The following is a 22,940-nucleotide window of genomic DNA, read 5'->3' on the forward strand; positions in this document are numbered from 1 at the left end:
AAATGCTTCCTTCCTTTCTTTTCACTCACCATTCTTTCTTTCCTTCAATAAATGTGTATCCAATTCCCATCATGACCCTGGCATCCTTTGAGGTATTGGGAAGGTAGCAGCAAATAAGACAGTAAGATCTGTGTTCTCAGAGCTAAGGGGAGGAACAAGAAGCAAGGTGAGGGGGGGTGTAGATCAAGAAATGGGGAGAATTTTTGATGCGATGGACAAAGAAGTCTTCTCTCGAGAGGTGAGAGGTGAACAGAGACCTAAATGATGAGCTGGAATGATGTTTGATTCCCCCCCCCCCCCCCCCATGGCTGGGTAGGGAAAGAATGAGGAAGAAAGCAAGAGGTCTGCTCTCACACAGGCCGTTTGAGGTGCTTACTCAACATCCCCGTGGAGATATTCAACAGATAGTTGGGTACGTGAGTCTAGAGTTCACGGGCATTGCTGAGGGCTGGAGATCAGAATTGGAAGTCACTTGCATATTTAAAGCCAGAAGACCAACTGAACACAACGAAGAGAAGTGGCCTGAGGCCTGGGCTCAAGGGCAACCCAATCCTCAAGGTCAGGAAAAGAAGGTGAAGCAGGAAGTGGGACGTAGGAGAAGTAGTCAGTGGGCAGAAGGAAAACCAGGGGCATGCTTTTCCCTTTCCCAGCAAAAATAAGATTAAAATTGATTTTACGCAAACTACATTGCTGCCTCAAATGCCATACAGGGTAAATTCTAGGTTGCTCTATTTTCTTTTCTCTGGAGCCTGTGGCTTCACAGTAGGGATCTCCATGAGGCCATAGAGGAGAAACAGACAAAGATCCAAAGGGAATCCTTTACATCTGTGTGGAATTACACTCTTACTGGCACCCTGATCACAGAAGTGGGCAGTCACCGAGACTATGGAGGGATGACATAGATAAGGGCACGGAGCCAGGCAGGGGCATAAGTGGGTCTAGAAGCCACATTTCTGATGCCAGAATCCAGCACCTCGTGCATATCATCATACCATTTCTCACTTACCCAACAGAAATTCGTACTATGTTACACACGTACTAACTCTGTTGCTGGCTGAATTAGTAAAACAATTTGCTCAGAAGAACCTGGGAAGACAGAGCATGTTGAAAACAGCACCAAATGTGAATGTGGTCTATGAGTTTATTAGAACTAAGTATTTCAAGAGCGCTGCATGACTGCGTTATGCTGCTCTTACCAGTTGGCAGAGAAGAGGCCACGCACTTTGGCTCAGGCTCATTTTTCTTCCTATGTCTATTTATATGAATAGTCCCAGGTACCTCCAGGCAAAGACAACTCTGTCTCTCTGCGACATACTTACTCTGGCACGCAAGTGTAACAAATGCCCAAACATAAAGGAGTTCCCAAAATAGACTTTTTTTGTTTTCATGGGCTGTCTAGAAAACTTCATTATAACAGAGAAAGAAGGAGGGAGGGAGGGAGGGAGAGAGGGAGACAGGGAGACAGGGAGAGAGGGAGGGGGAGAGAGAGAGGAAAGAAAGAAAGCAGGGTTAAACNGAAAGAGAGAGAGTTATAACCTAACTTCTAAGAATGGAACATGTGTTATATGTTACTGGAAAACCTATACTTAAGAGATATTTAAGTTTCCTTTATCTTGAGTCTCCGGAAATTCATTTCTTCATTAGTTTCTTTCCTGCTGAATTTTGAATCAGGGCTTTTGCTGTGTCTGGGTCCCTTCCTGCATTATCCCAGGCCGGCCAGGGCGGTCCCCAACGCCAGTAGCATTTTCCTCAGGATGCAGAAAAAGGTCGGAGACGCCTGTGCGGTGGAACTGTGCATGGAAGGGGGAGGGGAAGGGGGAGGGGGAAAGAAGCTAAAAGGATTGAGGAGCTTTAGAGCACTGATTTTTTTTCTTACGTGTTGATGTGTTTCTTCTATAGTGATTATTTCTTCTAAGTTGATAGGCCTTCCTTAAATATGACTAACTACTGACACTCACATTTTGCTTATTTCGTGACAAATCATTTCGTAGAAAATAGGTAATTCCTTAAATTTGATATTTCTTGTTATCCTTTGGATCTCAAAGATATTTTTCATCACAGAAGTATGTCTCCTCTATTTCATAAAGATGTGTATGAAACAAAGTTGTGTATACACTATCTACTGCCTGATAAAAATGCAAGGGTCAGCCATGGGACCGCATGGGAGCAGGGCCAGGGGACCTCCCACGGAACCGAGCCACGAGACGAGGACCAGGGCCAGGCAGGAGACACACACAAAGGGTCCACAGTGCCAGGGGTGCTCACTCTCTAGTCCAGGCGGGTGTCAGGAGTGAGTGCTGTGGGGTGCTCTTGCTCTACCCTAGATCTGGCTCTTCCAAGCCAACAGCTGCTGGGTTTCATGCACATAATAGAGCTTAACTTGCAAAGTTACTGGCTAAGATCGAAGGTATTTCTGTTGCTCAAATCTGGTATATTTTCTGAACTCCAAGATTATTTATATCAATGACAACCCTGGTGACACTTTGTCACCCTGGTCAAAACACTCCCCATACAGGCCTTTTCTTTCATGTCAGCCTCTGCCCAGCCTCTCCTTCTGGCTTTCGTTGCAAGGTCACCTTCGTAAATGATGAAGGCAGGTGTCTGAAGGACGAAATCCCGGGCAATGGCCAGACACAGCCCACGCTCAGAGCTCACACACTCAAGAGTCAGGCACACCCTGTCACAGTGCGGTCACAAATCTAAGCCATGCCTTCCCTGTCGTGTCAAGTAGTGATGATAAAATCAGTACCTACCTTAATGGGCTGTTAAAGCCACATGAGCTTGGCAACTGGTAAGACCCCAGTAGGTGTGACCTCTTATAACTATCACCGGACCCCGAATGGATGACTGCTTGCGGTCTCTGCCCAGGACCATGCCACACTCACTCCACCAACTACGGCCACTACGCATCCCTATGCTCGGCTCAGTTTCTAAACTGCCACAGTTCCTCTTTTCAATTTTTTTTTTTTAACATTAACTTCCCTCAAATAATCCAGATGGCCTTAACAATTCCTCTTCTCAATTGTACGCACTACGAGCAATTCATGTTTTCTCACAATCCATTGTTTTTCTCACAATGATGACTGAGTATGATGTCAGCGGGTCTTTGTCCACATTGCCCAGCATCATGGAATCCCCATTTGCTGATCGCCTATTGTCCTCCTCAAACAGTAAGATCTGTACTGGTTCAGATTATTGCATACAGCACAGCACAGGGTACACGAAATAATTCTGTGTTGATGTTAAGGAGTTTTTCAATATGGATGTATCTGGGGGAATGGTTTGGACCCGCCCACCAGGGGACACCAAAGAAATGGCAGTGACCGTGTGGATATGGTCTCAAAACAATACCATCTAACGTTTATTTCCCACTTGAAGAGGACCTCTTACCCTACCTACCGATCAAGCACTTGTAAAGTGCTGAAAGGCCACTTAAAAAGTTTGCTATTTCCAGCCATGGGTTTTGACATTTTCAGCCTTTTTCTGCCCTACCCCCTTTTCTATATAATATCTTTGGTTGAAAACTGCTATCAGAATCATGGTAGGTGACCCCAGTCCATGTACACGTTTCCGAAGGGGATCTCAGTCAGAAAGAAACAGAGAAAAACACAGTCAATCTAGGTACACAACAACAATCTAATGACCATAGCAACAATCGTTGTTANTTTTTTCTGCCCTACCCCCTTTTCTATATAATATCTTTGGCTGAAAACTGCTATCAGAATCATGGTAGGTGACCCCAGTCCATGTATACGTTTCCGAAGGGGATCTCAGTCAGAAAGAAACAGAAAAACACAGTCAATCTAGGTACACAACAACAATCTAATGACCATAGCAACAATCGTTGTTATGCTTCAATCCCCTGCTAACGACATCAGGTAGGTGGGAGTTCAAGGTATCTACACATGATCTTTTCTGCTGCAAATTCAGTCTCCCCCTCTCTCTCTCTCTGAGATTAACTTCCCTCAAGTAGCTAGCTCTCCTTCTACTTCTTGATTACACTCGACAAAAGTAATCCATGTTTCTCTTAGAACAGCGTGCACGTACACACACACACACGCATGCACACACGCCAGTGACTGAATGTGATGCCAACGTACAGATGTCTCGGTAGATGAGTGACACCTAGATGTGCACATTTCCTACAGCCCGCCACCCACCACCCAGACAGCCACTTAGCACCATGGCTCACGATGTGGGTTCTGGAGCCCAACCTCCAGTGTTCACAGCTCAGCTCTACCATTTACCAACCAGTAACTCTGGGCAAATTACTCGCCCCAGTGAATCCCAGTTTCCTGCAATGCAAAAGGCGTACACTATTACCTATCACGTAGGTTTTCTAGAAGTTTCGGTGAACTATTACTTGTATGGTGTTTAGACCATACACATGTGTACATGTGAAGCACCCCTAACAAGAAGCTAGCGGTTAGGACTGTTGCTCTTTTCTTCCAACCAGCTCTCCCTGTGGAGTCAGGTTTCTCTCAGTCCTTCTCAGAGTGCACGTCAGCTTCTTGACACGGAAGGGGCTGGTTCCCTGGCACCTCAGCCAGCAGTGCCCAACAAGCTTTCCAAGGCCACAAACAGGCTCCGTCCTCGTGAATTTGAAAACCCATCACAAAGGTGGACTGAAAGAGATTTGTGTTCTTTCAACCACCAAACGGTAACTTGTACCGGAAGTTAATGATGCAGGACACTCGCAGAAATTAAAGAAGAAGCCAAGGTCATCTTTCTACGGTGGAGAGCCATGACCTAGTTGTATCTGGACTACAACTTCTCTTATGCCAGGACTATACAATGGGCAGAAGTGTAGAGCTGAACAAGCCCACAAATAGGGGCTTAGGGTATCGAGAATGAAACATGGGAAGCATACAGTCATCTAAGCCCTCCCAGTAGGTCTTCTTTTTTTTCCATCTGGGCCATATTATTCTTTGTCACTTCACGGGCCTGGCCTAAGAAGTTGATACACACTTGCTGTATGGATAGCCGCTTGGATGCTGTATCACCAGATATATTCCATATAGACGAATGTATATGATAGTAAACCATATAAATTCCAGTCGTGAGAAGTTACCCATGCCTTCTGAATCCTGCAACTTTAGTAACTAATCGGAATATCCCCATGATACACTACATAGTGTATGATACTATTTTTTTTTATGTAATTTCAGTACATTTATATTAGTTCAGGAAGTTCAGTAACTGACCATTCTCATATAAAAACAACCAATGATGGTTTTTGTCTGTTTGCTATCTACTGTTAGGAATAGATAATGAAGCCCTCTGGAGCTTGAGGAGGAAAATGTACGCAACATGGTCCACACCTTCCGGGAGTTTACAACATAATGAGGGACATTATATTGACATGCTGCCAGAACAGAGCAGCTGGGGTGCCTGAGGGGAGCAGACGGCTGGGCGTCTAATCTTGAGTTCGGCTCAGGTCATCATCTCACGGTTCATGAGACAGAGCCCCGCACTGCGCTCCATGCTGACAGTGTGGAGCCTCCTTGGGATTCTCTCCCTCCCTCTCCACCCCTCCTCTGCTCACATGCATGCATACGCACTCTCTCTCAAAATAAATAAACTTTAAAAAAAAAAAAAAAAAANCTTTCTTAAGGGAACCTGGATTTGTTTGGGTGGCAGGGCACTCTGTTAAAACACTCACTTCCCCCGACACCCCGGTGGAGGCCAAGTGTCAGTGGCCAGACGCTTCCTTGAGCAGCTGTACCAGCCTTGAAGTACCCACCTCTGCACTCCTTGCTCTATGAAAAAACCATGCCCTCGTTTGCCACAACTCTGCAGTCAGATTCAGTTACCTACGACTGAATAAAATCCTAACAGATTCAGTGGTTAAGAAGTAAATATAAGCAACTTCTACAAAGCACTGGTCTGGGTGTACCAAGCACGTTCATATAGATCTCACTGTATTTTAGGCTCACGGAGATGCTGAAAAGCCCCACTGCACAGATGAAGAAATGACACCTGGCAAGTTCACATAAGTGACTTTTCCAATTGCAGGCCACAGAGCTGGGGCTTAAATACAGCTCTTCTGGCCCCAACCCGATTTTTGCCCTATTAAAACACCAGATTCAGGAAGGGAAGGGCCTCCCTTGTCTGAATCACCACCCGATTCAGGGTGCCAGGGATGAAATTGTGAGCCTGAAGCCAAAATGGTGTCCACTTTCTCTACTTAAAGGCACTGAAAGTGCAATTTAGGTTTGTGACTTGGCCACGGGCATTCACAGACATGGTCAAGTGCTGATTTTTGATGCTCCCTCAGTAGGCATACGAAGGTGCTGAACGAAAGGAAACTTCAGAGTCAGTCCTCTGCTGCTGCTGCTTTTGGTGCAACCAGTAAAAACAACGCCTTCCTTTTATGGCCGCGACGTGAATTTTAAATTTTATTTAGGTCTTTATGTTTTAAGAATTCCTGATTGTCAAGAGCAAAATAAAACAGGATTTTCAGCACGTTGTTTTTATAAACAAAAAGCCAGTTTTTATAAAAGGAGAAAAACATCGTATGCTGGCTACTTATCCTGTGAACGAAGCAAAACCACTTCCCTTCTATTTCCCCTTTAAAATTGAGTGCATACAGGTAATAAATCAGTGGTCCAAGAAAGCTCTTCTGCGAGGATCTGTGGCTGAGACGTGGGGCCGGCTGGACGGACGGGGAAGCATCCGCACGTCCCCGTGGAAGGCCCCGGCCATCAGGATGCGTGGCATGGCTCTCCGCTCAGGAACAGCTAGGAAAATGACTGCCACTCCGCCTGGCACGGGGTGCGCATGGGGCCACTTACGCCGGCGGAGGCTGGCACAGGAAGGGAACCCGGCCTTTGATGGCCAGCAACCTGCAGGGAAAGGCCGGCTGCAAAGCGACGGCCCCTCAGAGCCTCCAGCCTGGGCGTGGGGAAAGGGAGAAGGGAGATGGGAGGAAAAGAGGCTCCATTCAATCATCTCCTCGCTCTGTTTCCATGGCGATGGCTCCGGAAGTGGGTCAGAACTTTCTCAGTGGAGACAAACAGCGGCTCCCATTCACCGGCGCCCGAGCCGCGCTGGCCAGGCCGGCCGCTGTGCTGCCTGGGCACAGAGGAGCCGGGGAGGGATGCGGGGGCCCGGGCTGCCGGCCTCTCTCTGTCAGCTGCTCTGAGGAGAGCAAGGGAGTTGGTGGAGTGGACTCTGCAGGCCATAGTTGGAGGAGCTGCGGGCTCGGAGGGCCCTTCCTCGCCTTGCCGGGCACAGGCCAGAGGCACCGTGGCCACCGCCTTATAGGACGCGGTGGTGGGAGCCGTCTGCCTGGCCTACTTCTGCGGGGCAGCACAAAGGATTGGGTCCTTTCCGCACTGACCACTGCCACAGCCCTACTTTCCTTCAGGCACAGCTGATGGAAAATTTTTATGTTATAAACACTATGAAGATGGGAACTCGGGCTTTCCTGTCTTCTCAGATCGCTCTTTTTTTTTTTTAACAGATATAACTGACCTATGACAGATTAGTCTTAGGAATAAAACATAACAAGCTGATAACTGTATATATGGCGAAATGATCAGCGCAGAGAGTCTAGTTAACTTCCGTCGCCATTCAGGTCTCATTATTAAATTCTCACTCATGTCCTCTGTCATATCCGCACGCCCTCTGCCTTCGTAGCTGCCAAGTCACACCCGCACGCTGCTGGCTTATCTCACTTTTGCTCTCTGATTGCTTCACATCCTGCCCCCTTCTGATCCCGAGGCTCTATCTGAAGTGACGCACTAGCACCTGACAGAGACACCAGGAAGCGGTGCCGGGGTCACCATGACGACAGACGACCTCTACCAGCATCAGCTGCCCCTGGTGACGGAGATGTGGAGCAGGAGCCGAGAGCATGAATCCAATGGATAAGAAACAGCTTTGGCAGTGATTCATAACACCGAGCTGCCTGCCTAAGAACCCCCTAGAAAACTTGCTCAAGACTCCACAGCCCCACATCTCAGCCACATCTGGAGAAGCCAATTCATTAGGCCTCGATGGCGCCCGAGGGTCTGCTCCTCCAGCGGACTGTGATGTACGGATGTGCTTGGGACACTCGTTTCATCCAGGAGACCCAGTCTCCATTCAGTCTCCATTCCCTCCTCGCACCCTTCTTCCACTCCAAGGCCCCCAAAATCTAGTAAGCGGATTCCAAGTGCAGCTTTCGGAAGAACTCAGAATGCAAGAACACAGTATGCCCAAACAAGCAGCCAAGCTTCTAGACAAAAGGTTGGGGGAGAGGGTTCGTCTTGAGTGCCACGTATGCATCCCCAGTACTTGGCACACAGGAGACACTCCTTAAAGATGGAAGGAATTTGCCAGTGGGATGAAAGGAATTTAAAAACCAGAAGCATAATAAAAGTTCAGGCAGGTTTCGGACCTTCAGGATCTGTCCTCTCAACCACTCATCTCCCGGCCTCCTGGGGACATCCAGACCTATCTCCTCACATTGACAATGGCCCTTCTAACACACAAAAGGCACCCCTAGGCAACCTCTGGGCTGCTCTGACCACCTCCCACAAGCTGGCCCTTGGGCTGCATGGACCCTGAACCACCAGCCCACCCCCAAGGTGCTGCACTCACACACCTTTGCATGCCCTTGCTTCTGCCTGGAATTCTCTTCCCTCTGATTGTGCCTAAGAACCGCTCCCCCCCTTCCCAATCCCTGTGCTGTTCACCCCTTTGGGCATCTGTGGCGGATCTGTTGCCTTTCAACCTAGCTCAGCGCGAGTCTATCTCCCAGAATTCCCTTCCCCACCCTGTTCTACATCAGCATGGCTCCTGTAAGATACTTGCTCAGCTGGAGTCCGTCTCCCAGAATGCCCTTCCTTGCCCTGTTCTACATCAGCATGGGGCCTGTAAGACACTTCCCGTGAGAGGCGGAAGGCAGAGGAAGAGAGCAGCGATCTTCTCTCTGTGCTTCAAAGTCAGTGCAGGTCCCAAGGCCCTGTGGTAGCAGACACGTGTTATCGCGTGTCCCTGGGGCCCCAGGGGGCCATGTGGGCAGCAGCCGGGCCCACAGCACCTGAATTGCTGCCGGGTCTGCCCTTCAGGCCCTGCAGATCCTGGGCCTCCCCCTGCACACTCCTGGTGAGTCGAAACTGGACGCTTGCATGGAGCTGGTGAGAGAGGACGTGCCCGTCTCTGCAGGCGACAGTTTACCGTCTTTTCCCCACTTTGCCTGCATCCTTTTAGCTCCGAACGCCAGTGCTGCTGACTTGAGGCCACCATCATCGGACACAGAAGGGACAGCCTCACCTGGGCTGTGAAACCAGCCCCGACGGACACATGCAGTCAAAACCCTACAGTAACATCACCGTGACACCTGCCCAGGCTGGTACCGAACTTCTGTGTCTGCGCCCTGTGCCTGCCCTGCTGTTCCTCTACCTGTGCTCACGTCACATCATGACCATGCTGTCTGTCGTGGCTCCTTCAGGTCATAAAGACGACAGCGACCTTCCCACCCCATGCATCTTTCTGGCACCGAGCAAATCTGTGCACACAGCGGAGATCTGGAAAATATTTATTCAGTGACACTTCACTGCTGCGTGCCCATCGCTGGTCTTTCCTAACGCGCCAGTGTTTGGTCCGTGTGATGGCGCCCAGAAGAGGCCAGACCTTGGCAGGTAAACGGACACAGGCTGGAACTCCACCTCTGCCTCACCCAAGCTTTGCGGTGGTGATCTTGGTAAGTTGTTTAGCCTTTCGAACCATCTCCCCCCATTTCCTATACTGTGAACTACCATTTACTTGATCCAACACAGTTGGAGATGTGGGTCGTCCCGTGCTATCTTACTGATCGCCTCCCCTCCCATCCCCCCACCTCCACCCAGGGTCTCTTCACTTCTCTTGCAAGACACAGACCAAACCCCAGCCCCCTGGCATCCTAAATACCTCCTGGCAGCAGCCCGTCTCCGGCTGCAGCCCAGGCGCGTGGGCTCCAGCTGGGGCTGGGCAGCTGGGGCTTGCTCACCAGATGAAGTTAAGGGCAATAGAGTTTGCAGTGGGGAACAGCTGAGGTGGAGAATTCTAGCACAGCTGCTCCTACCCCGAGCCCCTGCATTCAGGAATGTTGAGCCCCTCAAATATGCTATGCGATGGAGCACACACGTGTGCAGACGCAGATCCGCCCGCACAAACACATACTTCAGCACGTTGCACGAGCTCTGAGAATGCTTGCTGTCGCCTAGCCTCCCCAAGGAAGGCGCGTGGAGGAATGGTGCTTTTTTTAATTAAAGAAAATATTTTTAAGAATGGCATATTTTAAGTGGCCATGGCCATGGATGACCTCTGTGTATGACACCGTCTGACAAGATGGAGGAACCACACACACTGCCATGGCCATAGGCAGTGCGACACGTCACAGAGGCAGCGGAGCGAGAACTAGTGAAATGTGAGCACCTAGCATATGTCGGGCACCGCGTTTCACACAACCACCCTCAGCAGGAGCTCTTGTCTGTGCACATTTTATGGATGAGAAGGGTGAGGCTTAGAGCATTTACGTAAATTGTTTCTAATCCCACCACAAGTAGAACTTAAATTCAGGCTCAGGTTCTAATGCCAGCGCCCACGCCAGTGCCAGCTCGTGTGGACAGTGCACGGGACACTGGCCGGTGCAGGGCGTGCTTTGGACTGAGTCAGAGACGGAAAGCCCCCCAGACTCAAACTCATCACTGAGTAGCTGAAACCCGGAGGGGTGACATGATGCAGACGGCCAGCGCAGATGCGAGCACACGGGAAGCTCCAGCCCCTGGGACCGTGACCTTGCCCGCATGTCCACAGCGTTGGCAGACGGCTATTGGTAGAAAGCGATGAAAGCGAAAAGAATACGTAATATACGTACGAATGCCTGGCTCTGCTGCCTGGCAGCAGCCCATTCCCTTTCTGAAACCCACGCCTGCTGTTCTGCCTCTCCCCTTCCTGCCCTGATGTGCCCAATGAGAGTGGTCTGAGTGGCCTCTGGTTCTCTCCGTGGTGCCGCTCCCACAGGCCAGGAGCGCCCACCTCCTTCTCCTGGGAGGCCAGGGGGACACAGCGAGGACACATCCACCTGATCAGGACAGAACCAACTTGTGAACTTTTCCTAAGGACACGTCTCCACGTGGTTCCTCCTCCCAGGGCACAGACGCATGGCCCCCAGGGGAAAGGTCTGGCATTCCCCTCCCCGACCCACAGCCCTGCCACAAACAGGATGTGGAAACAGGATGCATTTGTCTCAGCTCCAGGGGACGTGGCTTGACCTGGATTTCCCAGCAACATGAAGACCTCACCGGCAATTCTCGGTGACTCTAATCTGTTCCAAAGGATGATTAATAACTGCACTACTCGCGGGTTTCTATGGATGAGAAGGAGCAGAGAGCGCCCCACCTTGTCACGCAGCAGGACCCGTGACCTCAGACAGCAGTTTGTTTCCAGGGGCATCCGCAAGCGATAGAGCCTCAGCCCTTCTCCTCCAGCCTAGTCCCCAGCAATGAGAAACTTTCTTGTGGAGGAAGAGGGCGGAGGTCCCTAGTAGGAAACTACTTACTAAGTGGAGAATGTCTTAAACACTTCAAGGAGGCTGGAGACCAAGTCACCAAGAACGGGATTCAAAGTACTGCTCTTAAGAGCCATAACAAACCAAGCTCCTTTCAAAAATGCCCTTCTCCTCTACTGCTATGAAATGTCCAGAACAGGCAAACCTACAGAGACAGAAAGTAAATTAGTGACTGCTTAGGGAACAGGGCTCATCAGGAGGAAGAGGGGTGACAGATGAAGGATTTCTTTTTGGGTGATGAAAAGGTTCTGAAATGGACTCATGACGGTGGCCCAACTCTGTGAACACGGCAAACACCATTGGTTGTATACTTTCTAAATTTTTAATATTTATTTTTGAGAAACAGAGATAGAGCACACGCAGGGGAGGGACAGAGAGAGCGGGAGACACAGAATCGGAAGCAGGCTCCAGGCCATCAGCACAGAGCCCGACGAGGGGCTCGAACCCACAAACTTCGGCTCATGACCTGAGCCGAAGTCAGACGTCTGCTCAACGGACTGAGCCACCCAGGTGCCTCGGTTGTACACTTTCAATAAATAGGTGACTTATACGGCATGTGCACTGTATCTGGATAAAGCAGATTTAAACACAAGTAAACAGATGACCACACATCAACCTGTATACAAATGTTCAGAGCAGCACTCTTCGTAATTGCCAGAAAGTCAAAACAACCCTAAGCGCCCACCAATCAGCAAGTGGGGGAACGAATTGTGGCACATTCATAGAACAAAAGGACTGAACGTGGATGAGCCTTGAGAACATGATGCCGAGCGAAATAGTCCCTTAAACCACATGTGACTGCATTTCCATGAAATGTCCGGAATAGGCAAATCTATAGAAACAGAAACTCATTAGTGGGTTGTTTAGGGGTCAGAGAAATGGAGGAACTTGGATGTGATGGCTAAAGGGTACAGGGTTTCTTTCTGAATTGACAAAAACATTCTCAAATTGTAGGGACAGGCACAAAACTTTATATTAAAAACCATTGAATTATATCATTTTAATGGGTGAGTCATAATGTATGTGAATTTTATCTCAGTGAACTTGTTACCAAAAATAAAATAAATGTACTTTCCCAAAAAACTGCAAGTGTTAAACGTTTTAAGGACTTTTTAAAAAACCATAATATTTTGTGTGCATTTCTCAATGTTGTACTTTAATCTGGAGGGAATATGTGGTCTGTCATTTCTTTTTTTCTTTTTAAGTTTATTTATTTATATTGAGAGAGAAAGAGCCTGCGTATGATCAGGGGAGGGGGAGAGAGAGAGAGAGAGAGAGAGAGAGAATCCCAAGCAGGCTCCACACTGACAGTGGATTGGAACTTGATCTCACAAACTGTGAGATCAGGACCTGAGCTTAACTGACTGAGCCACCAAGGCACCCCTAATCAGTCATTTCTAATTAAAAGAAGAGGAAAAATCTGAGGACAATTGAACAAGATACAAAATGAAATTGGGTGTAGGGGGAGGGGAATAGCCCTTAGATACAGATTTGGATATTAATGGAAACTACTGTTCTCTATACTACTTTTTAAAAAAATTAAATTTAGAGAGAGAGCAAGTGAGCTGGGGAGAGGGATGTGAGGAGAAAAAAAAGGGGGAAAGAGACAGAGACAGAGAATGAGAACCTTAAGCAGGCTCCACGCTCAGCACAGAGTCTGATGAGAGAGGCTTGATCTCACAATCCTGGGATCATGACCTGAGCCAAAATCAAGATTCAGCCACCCAGGAGCCCCTAAAATGTTTTAACAGGTGCCTTTTAAATGTGAATATTCACCATCAGAAAGCATGTGCCTCTTATTACACTGCTATTGGTTTAAGGAGACACTGATGCATGCTGGGTAACAGGAAGAGCAAAGTACATCTTCTGGAATTCCAGTCCTGGGGACAATCCAGTTCTAACCCCATTTCAAAGAAATGAACAATCAATGATTTCAATGCAAGTATTTAATGAGCACTTGCTCTGTGAAAACTAGTCTTCAGGACACAGAGGACAATTCAGAGAGGAAAAGCATGAACTCTAAGCCTCCGGGAGTGCGCAATCATGCTGGGCAGGGAAGGATGAGGATTACACAAAGCTAGAGCCCCAGGCAAGGGCATGAATTTGGACTAGACGACATACACAGCAGACAAGTTTACTGAGTACTTATTAGGTGCTGGATAGCTTATTAAGTGAGGTATGTACCATACAGATCATCCTCATTTTACAGTTGTGGAAACGACAGACACAAAGATCCAGGTAAGAAACAGCCTGGATTTGAACCCAGAGAATTGAGTATCAGGCAGGACATCTTAACCCCAAAACTGTCATGGCAGTTGGACTGGACAAGGTTTTTTGGTCTCTAGCTCTGGGACCTTAGAGAAGCCAATTACTCTAAAAAATAGTACACCTTTCAATGAGCCCATGAAAAATTAAATGACAAAATACAGTAAAAGTGATGAGCACAGTGTCTAAGAATACAAATAAGCCAATTAGCATTGTGATGATGATGATAATGATACTGTTACAATACACTGGATTCCAAAAGGTGGCAAGAATACAGCCATTGAAGAGACAGAGAAGACACTAAAAGAAAGGAGACGCCTTCAAGGCATGAGCTCCAGACAGCCCAGGAGACATTTGGGAGACGAGAGGATGTAGCAGGGTTGGCGGTGGAAGGTAAGGCTGTAGAGATGGTCCAGGGCTGGACTGAGGGCATTCTGATCAAAGTGCAAGCATGCACAGGTCCTAATTTACAGGTGCCGCTGGGAGATCTCCGTAGCCCCTCGCAGCGCAGTACGGCCTAACTGTACTTCAGGGAGGCTGGTCTGGGGGCCATTTCCTGAATACACTTTCCTAGTTCATGAAAAGAGCATTAAAGGTATTGCTTGCAGCAGTGAAGGTAAAAAAGAAGGAAACACAGGAAAAGTTATAGAAGTGGAAGCAACAGGATTCCACGATTAAGGTTTCAGAATCACGGAAGAAAAGCAGCAGATAACAATGGCAAGGCTGCGTGAAGTGCACAAAAGTGGTCCCAAGGATAGAAAAGGGGATACATGATCAAAGAGCAGGTTGTAAGAGGTGAGAAGGTATGAAGGAGAAAGAGGGAGTGAGGGCTTCTGCTGTTAGATCGTGCATCTGGGGTGACAGTGACAGTAATGAGCAGGCATTCAGCAAGTCGTGGCAACAGGCAGGTCACCAGGTTGGGAAATGGGGCACAGGGACAGATGTGTATTTGAGGTGGGTGCCCAGAGACAAGCGGTCAAAGCCCTGGGTGTGAGCACCTGCGGAGAGCTTGCAGCTTGGATAAAGACTCCCTGGGAAACTGCAAAGAGAAGGACTGGGCAGAAGAAAAGGGAGAGACGAGAAGTGGGCATCAAGTGGGCATCGGAAGCTGCAAAGCCACAGACCCCAAGGGCAAAGGTACACGCAAGACCCGAGGGAAAGGCAGCAACGCCGAACCCAACAAGGCTCTGCGTGTGGGGAGGGGCCCCTGGGTGGGTTACTGCAGCAGCACCGACCTCAGCGGGCATTTCAGGAAAGGAGAGGGACCAGGCTCCCGGGCAAAGTTCAGTAACTGGGGAGAAGTCAAATGCTGGTTTGCGTGAACGGCGAGAAGCCTTCTACGGGATGGAGAAGAACGAAGCACGTTTGTGACGCTCACCCACTTGCTCATCTATGCAGCATCATCGCAAGTCTGTTATGTGAAAGACCCAGGGTTCAGAGTGGGAGGTGACCCCGCTGCCATGCACACACATATGCATGCAGCTGTGACCGAGTCCACTGTCACAGGAGAGGGGAAGTGTGGGGTTACAGAGCCCAGCAGCAGGACACGGTACCCCAACTCTGGGTATTAGGGAAGACTTCGGGGAGGAGACCAGAGCTGGATTTCTAAGTGTGATGGGGGTTTGCCCAGAGAAGGCAGGGGGGTGGGAAGGATGCTCAAAGAGTGGGGGATGCGGCACCCCACCAGAAGGAGCAGCAATCGGCATGCCCTGGGAGCACGTGGCCGGTCTGAGCAATCCCAGGAACCTGCCTGGAGAGTGGGTCGAAAGATGGGGGAGGTGGACAGGCAGGCAGAGGCAGATTGGGAGGAAGAAAAAGTCAAGATGAGAGACACAGCAATCCACAGGGACAGGAGAGAGAGAAGCAACCAGAACACAGGGAACACAAGCAGAGCCTCTTCCCTGATGGCAAAGGTTAAAGGAGGAGGCTTTTTTTGGGGGGAGGGGGGGAAGGAAACTGGACACCCTGTCAAAAGAGTAATCAGCTAGCAAGACGAAACAAATCCCAGAGTCAAGGGGTAAAGGGGTGTCCTAACAAAGTAAATGCTTGCATAGAACATTTATAAGCCAGATTCCATCCATTTCGTCCGACCATACACCATCACTCCATTGGTTCGCCCTCCTTTGATTTATCTTCCTCTTCCATCATACGATAGATTTTTGGACTTTTTCACCATAAAACAGTTCAAGTGTAGTCATAGGTAATGAAAGAAAGTGAAACTAAATCAGTGAGTTTTCAACTCTGGTGAAAGACTTAGTAGACAGGAACTTATAAACATTGGCGAAGGTGAAGTTTGGAGATTTATTTTGGACCTTCCTGCCTTTGTAAATAAATAAACTGAGACAGCTTCTATCTGAATGAGAGAAACTTGTCTCTCCTAAGAGCACCACTGGAGTGTAGGTTTTAACTGCTGCTATTTATATAAAGCCAATGAACTCAATTTGCCCCTAACCTCTCTATCCGCATAAGCAATGCAATTATAAGTACTCTGGAATTATAGTGTAATGATTAGGAGCATGTGCTCTCAAATGGGATAAATCCGGGCTGTGGCACTTAATTAGCTGTGTATCTTAACCGCTCTGTGCCTCAGTTTCTGCCTTTGGCAATAGGAATACCATAGCAAATCTCATAGGGTTGTTGTATTAAATGAGCCAACATTAAGTGTTTAGATCAGTTCCTGGCCCATACTCAAAACTCAATGAACATTACCTGTTATTTCCTATTTTTTCCTTTCCAACTTGCAGTCCATATGAACCAACCCTGTAACAATCTAGACACACACCTCGAAATAATCAGATGGGCTCCCCCAAAGTTGTCTTCCTTGAAAGTAATGAATCTAAATCATCCAAACACAGAGCTTATTTATTAGACATCTAGCTAATTTGCAGATCACTGTTCCAGATGTATACACATACAAACAAAAGCCTATATATCACTGTGGAAAATACTGCTCTTTTCTACCCGGTGTCTAGTCTCCCTCCTTCCTTCAGACACCCATTTTGTTCAGGGCTATAAGGCAGTCAGCAAAAAACATGCATGTTGGGGCGCTTGGGTAGCTCAGTTGGTTGGGCGCCGAACTTCAGCTCAGGTCATGATCTCATGTTCGTGGGATGGAGCCCCGCATTGGGCTCTGTGCTGATGGCTCAAAGCCTGGAGCCTGCTTTGGAGCCCTCTCTCTCTGCCCCTCCCCTGCTTGTGCTCTGTCTCTCAAATAAATAAATAAAATGTAAAAAACAAAAACAAAAACAAAACATGCATGTCTCCAAACTCTCCTATGGCAATGGTGGCCACGTGACCCAATTCTGGGCTCACTTTCTTTGCTTTGTTTTTCTCCATTGCACCATCTAAAGCATACAAATGATTTACTCCATCTCCCTACGTGCAGCTCATGTTGGCTCCTCACACATCCTGGCGCCCCAAACAGGGCCCTGCACACAAAGCCGGTGCTCAGAGAACAGCTGCTGCGTGAAGGAATGAGTGACACAAACTGCAATGTGAGGGACAGGGTTTCTAGGAAAGCTTTTTAAAGGGCGTGCCTGTGGCTTTTTGCCCTTTTACCTTCTTCACCCTGTGTCTGCCCCCCACCTGGAAGGCACGGCGGCCACTGGAATGCCAGGAGGCCAACAACAAGAACAGACAATACAACCTGGGTTGGGGAAGGTGGAGTTGAGCCACAGCACCAGCCCTAGGCCCCCCCAACCCCGGAACAAGGATGTATCAAATGAACACTGTATTTTTTTTAATGCTGCTTTATGTCATGTTTTCTGTTATTTGTAGCTACATGCATTCCCAGTAGATATGGTTATAAAGAATTTTCCAGCAAAAAAACTCTTGCTCTCTAGATATTCTTGAGATTAACTGATGAGTATCAAAAAACTTAACGTTCAAGCTTTTTAGGCCGTCGATGCAAATCTAGGATTGGTGTCACAAAGCAGACAGTCTCATCAATAGGCAGTGTAGATGGATATAAATAGAGGAGGTTCAAATGAAAGCTCCCTTGGCCTTTTTTAAAATATATTTTCAGTGAAAGAGTATAGAGAGACCAGTTAGACTGTAAGAAAATAAGGATGAATGAACTCTGAAACTGGTGAAGGCAGGTCTGTCCTATGTATATGTGTATATTTCTTCCCGTCTGTCTGTCCGTCAATCCATCCATCCATCCACCCACTCATCCACCCATTCATGTATCCATCCATCTGTCCGTCCATCCTTCCATCATTCAGGATGCACACACCCACAGACCAAATACAGCCTCAGTGGCCCCGTTTGGCAGTGTCTGCTGGTGCGGTGATGTCAGATGTATTCTCACTGCTTGTCTCCCCCACAAAAGATCCACCTCCTTGTTCTCTTCTGGTTAGAGCTGTATTCCTGTAACTCAAGATTGTAAACCCTGTTAAATGGTAAACACCACTGTGAGAGGTGATGTATTTTTTTTGAAATCAGGTATTTACATTAAAATTAACACCTGATACCGTAGGTTTTAACTGGAGCAGAAGGGAGGAAGAAAGCTGTGCGGAGGGTCTGGACAGCAGGAGCCGCAAGGGCCAATCACTGGACCGCCCCCCCACCCCCCACCTCAAACCCCCACGTTGCCTCCTGTCATTGAGGCCTCTGCTTCAAGGGCGGGGCTGCTGTAGGATTTGCCCACTTTTGTCCACTGAGTTCTCTTGCCTTTTGAATATAAAGCAGAAGAAAACTTCTGCCCATAAAACAACACTGCTGACTCAGAAGGATATTTAGGTTGGCAGATATTTTGCGGACACTAACCAGACACAACCAACTGGTTTGCCAGGTCATCCTCCAGGGCTTACAAAACTACCAGCAAGCATTTGTATCTCAAAAATAACACATTTTCAAGCACAAAAATACAAATGATTCAATGGAAACAAAAGGACTCAGATTATAATTTGACCTAGAGCGTCTATCTTATTTAACAAACAAACACACACACACCTTTTGTAAAGTTTATTCCAAGATAATGATCAACTTCTTTATTTTAGTTTATTTTGAGAGAGAGCATGCGTGTGCAAGTGGGGGAGGGGCAGAGAGAGAGAATCCCAAGTAGGCTTCACCACGCTGTCAGTGCAGAGTGTGACATGGGGCTCAATCTCACAAACTGAGATCATGGCCTGAGCCAAAATCAGGAGTGGGCTGCTCAACTAACTGAGCCACCCAGGTGCCTCAACTATCATCATTTTGTACCTATCACCATAAAAAATGATTTAGGCAACAATCATTAAGAGAATCTAAAACCATCAGGTAAAAGTATGATGAGGAACAAGACATTTACGAGGTCTCAGGTTATCTCCCCACAAAGTATTTATTAACTGGAATTAGAAAATTCTAACTTCTCCAAAGAAACTTGATGGACATCACCTTCATCGAATGATTGAAATTAGTATCACCCACAATGGGATGAATGGACGTCATGACGCAGTGCATTGAAAAGAATATAACATCAAACATGCATTACCCAAATCCTAAAAAGGAGCCCAGATGGAGGAATATTTCACAAAACAACTTGTCTGCCCTCTTAAAAAACCCCATCAATATGATAAAAGACAAAAGGAAGGTCAAGAAATCCTTTAAGATTAAATGTGACCAGAGAGAAGACATGCAAATGTGATGAGTAATTTTTTTAAGTGTTGGACTGAAAAAAAGTGCTATAAAGAAACATTACTGGGGCAATTAGAAACTGGAACATGAACTGTGTATTAATAAAATCGTTATTAAAATCCCTCTTTGGTAATTACACTGTGGAGTTCTGTGAGAGAATGCCCTCGTCCTTAGGAGATACATGCTGACGTATCGAGGAATGAGGGTCAGAGAGTTTGTAACTTACTCTCAAATGGTTGTGCAATAATCATAATTTATGATATTATGTGCATGTGTGTGTGTGTGTGTGTGTGTGTCCAGGAGGAGAATAAGAGCATGCAAATTGGTAAATCTAAGTAAAAGTTATACGGAAGTTCATTGCACAATTCCTGTAACTTATTCTGGGAGCTTAAATTTTTTCAAAAGTTTATTTTTTTTATTTAAAAAAATTTTTTTAATGTTTTATTTATTTCAGAGAGAGACAGAGAGACAGCGTGAGCAGGAGAGGGTCAGAGAGAGAGGGAGACACAGAATCTGAAACAGGCTCCAGGCTCTGAGCTGTCAGCACAGAACCTGATGCGGGGCTCAAACCCATGAACTGTGAGATCATGACCTGAGCCGAAGTCTGACGCTTAACCGACTGGGCCACCCAGGCACCCCAAAAGTTTTTTAAAGAAAAGAAAAAAGGGTACCATAGTTTTCAAAACCCATTAATAAGGAAATATAAGACAAAATGGATTAAAACTTTCAAGTTACTTAGAAACACGTAAGTTTAAGTAAAACATTGAAAAGAACAGAAGCAAAATGGCAATATTACAGATGGAGAGTCCAGGGCTGTCAACAGTGCTGTGGTGTGTGTGTGTGTGTGTGTGTGTGTGTGTGTGTGTGTGTGTGTGTTCAAAACATTTTGTTAACCTCAGAGAAGGCTGCGAGTCTCTCTTGGCCACAAGAGCCATGTCGCATTTTACCAAGTGAAGGACATAAACATGGAAAGAATGACTACCCATAATTGAGGGGAAGAATATCCAGCCTGCCTAAGATTGGTACACATCTGGTGAGTCACTTCCTCTTAGGAGGAAAGGCAAACATTTCTTGTTTCCTGAAGGACTCAGATTCTGAAAGAACACTTGAGTTCTCCGCCTGAATCATGAGGAAATAGGTAGCGAACAAGGTCAGAAGAACCTCCAGTCCATCAACTCAGTGCTGCCACCCACACTCAACTTCATTTATAGCCATAGCACCTCCAATTTCCAAATCAGTGTCAACCCAAATCCCCAAGCTACTTCCGCCTCCACACTAAGTTGCTAGGGGGTTACATGCAGTGAAAACCAAGGAGATTGGAGTTAACTGCACATTGATCCTCTAACCTTGAGTGGGCAAAGGCCTTGGTTCGTCTCTCAGTCCTGACTGAATGAAATCTGCTTAGCCTCTTGAGAACTGAAGCTTTGGCAACACAGCCTGCCTTCCTTGAAGCAGCATGCACGTGGACGGATTAGGCGGAGCTGTGCTGTAGGGCACACACACACACACACACACACACACACACACGCTCTCCCAACGTGTGCTTTTCATTCCAGAAATACTTTATTCCTAAACCACTTTTATGCTTCTCTTGGCACAAAACCGTGTAAGTGGCTCTGTACCAAAGGAAGGGTCTGATTAAAGATGAGCCCTTTCTTAAAATTTCTTTACCTCAGAAGATCAGAAATAGAACATTCTAGTGTAATTATGATGGAATAAAGAAGAAAGGGGAAAGGTTAAAGAAAACAAAACAGCAACAGCAACAAGAAACCACATTTCCTTTGTTTTGGTTTTTTTAAGTTGCCTAAAAGAAATACTGGCTGTACAAGATATAACAGAATTATCTTCCATGAGACTAAAAATTATAGGGTCCAAGTCAGGACAAAGAGGTAAAAATATTACCCTCAACAGGAAAGGTAAGTGAGCATTTGCCATCCTTGGTCACAAACATTTATTCTTGTTTTAAGGTCACCCACCAAAGCAAGGTGCAGGAGAGGAGTTTCTCGGTCACTGTTTTATTCTGGAATATTTGGGTTTTTTTGTACTGTACTTCCTTAGGACTTTCATCCTGTACCGGAAACTGCCGTAAAAGAAGAAACCCCATCTTGGGGGACCTGCTGTCCTCTTCCTTTCTGTCTGCCCATTTCCAGGTATTTGTTTAGGGTTCACTCACAACAAGCAGTGTGAAGCCAATAACTCTTTGCAGAATCGTGAGGCATCAGCAACCAAATTACAAAACACATTCTTATCCACCTACACACACACACACACACCCCATGCAAGGAAAATGACATCATGTCCCATAGCACATACACAACATGATCACCCATTTGACTTCCATCAGGATGGACCTAAGAGACACCTTCTTCCAAATTCCCATCCCGGGCAGGAGGGAAACTTACTTTCTCTCCACTTCTGGTGTTGACGCGGCGCTACAGAAGCCAAGCGACTCCTAGGAGAAAAGAGGCACAGCGTCAGCATAAGCCAGAGTGGCAGGCTTCATCTGATTTGTACAGTATTTCACTNTGATTAAAGTCATTGTGCTTACTTCGATCTGAGACCGCAGCTGAAGTGACGTGGGGCTGGCATCAGGTTTCTCCTAAAAGAGAAACAGATGCTGGTTTAATGAGACTTCCAAACGTGGCGTCCACCAGAAAGACAAATAGATGTGTAAGAAGAGATGGGGGGATTTGGAAAACGCTAGGATGCGGTGGGAGGAGACGCTGGAGATAAACATTTTCTGGAAAAACTAAAGTGTTTTGAAAAGGAGAACTTTACAGTCTTAAAACTGAACTGTTTTCCAAACTTTACCAGTTGACTCCACGGGTAGTTTCAGTGCAGAAGAAAGCAGCACAGTCTAACTGAAGGGCACTGACAGCTACTGAGGAGATAACTCTCTCGATGAGATTAGGCCATCACGGAGACACAATTTACCGAGAGCCATTCACGTTCAGTTTCTTTTTCAATAACATTGGAGTCGCAGTCTGATTTCAAAATTCTAAGCGTATTCGGAGTATGTCATAATGTAGGGCTAATTCTATCTGTCTTTAGGAAAGTGGATGGGGCACCTGGGTGGCTCAGTCGGTTAAGCGTCCAACTTCGGCTCAGGTCATGAACTCGTGGTCCGTGAGTTCGAGCCCCGTGCTGGGCTCTGCTGACAGCTCAGAGCCTGGAGCCTGCTTCGGATTCTGTGTCTCCCTCTCTCTCTGCCCCTCCCTGCTCATGCTCACTCTGTCTCTCAAAAATAAATAAACGTTAAAAAAATTAGGAAAAAAAAAAAGGAAGGTGGAAAGCTGACTTGATATTATCGTGGAGCCCTAGAAATCAGCGTGCTTCTCTAATACAAATGAATTGGCCTACTTGGAAGTTCAAAAAAACATCTCTTAGTATCCACTTAATAGATGATATAAACGCATGGCATTATCAAAAGTCATCAAATCATAAAAAAAGGAATTGAATCATTTTAGAGACAAAAATCATTTTATAGTTAAAAAATTCCATTTCCTGGGGCACCTGGGTG

General features: G+C 47.0%; 1 protein-coding gene across 1 annotated transcript in view; it reads right to left on the reverse strand.

Moving 5' to 3' along the window:
• Positions 1–22,940, reverse strand: part of SASH1 (SAM and SH3 domain containing 1) — a 156,508-nt gene that overhangs the window by 87,509 nt on the left and 46,059 nt on the right. Inside the window, exons 2-3 of the mRNA XM_077776181.1 lie at positions 21,969–22,019; positions 21,823–21,872 (exon numbers count right to left, since the gene is read on the reverse strand). Of these exons, the coding sequence (XP_077632307.1) occupies positions 21,823–21,872; positions 21,969–22,019 (101 nt within the window). The remainder of the gene's footprint in view (positions 1–21,822; positions 21,873–21,968; positions 22,020–22,940) is intronic.

Source organism: Crocuta crocuta, unplaced genomic scaffold, assembly GCF_008692635.1.
Source record: "Crocuta crocuta isolate KB4526 unplaced genomic scaffold, BGI_CrCroc_1.0 scaffold25, whole genome shotgun sequence".
Classification (NCBI taxonomy): Eukaryota; Metazoa; Chordata; class Mammalia; order Carnivora; family Hyaenidae; genus Crocuta; species Crocuta crocuta.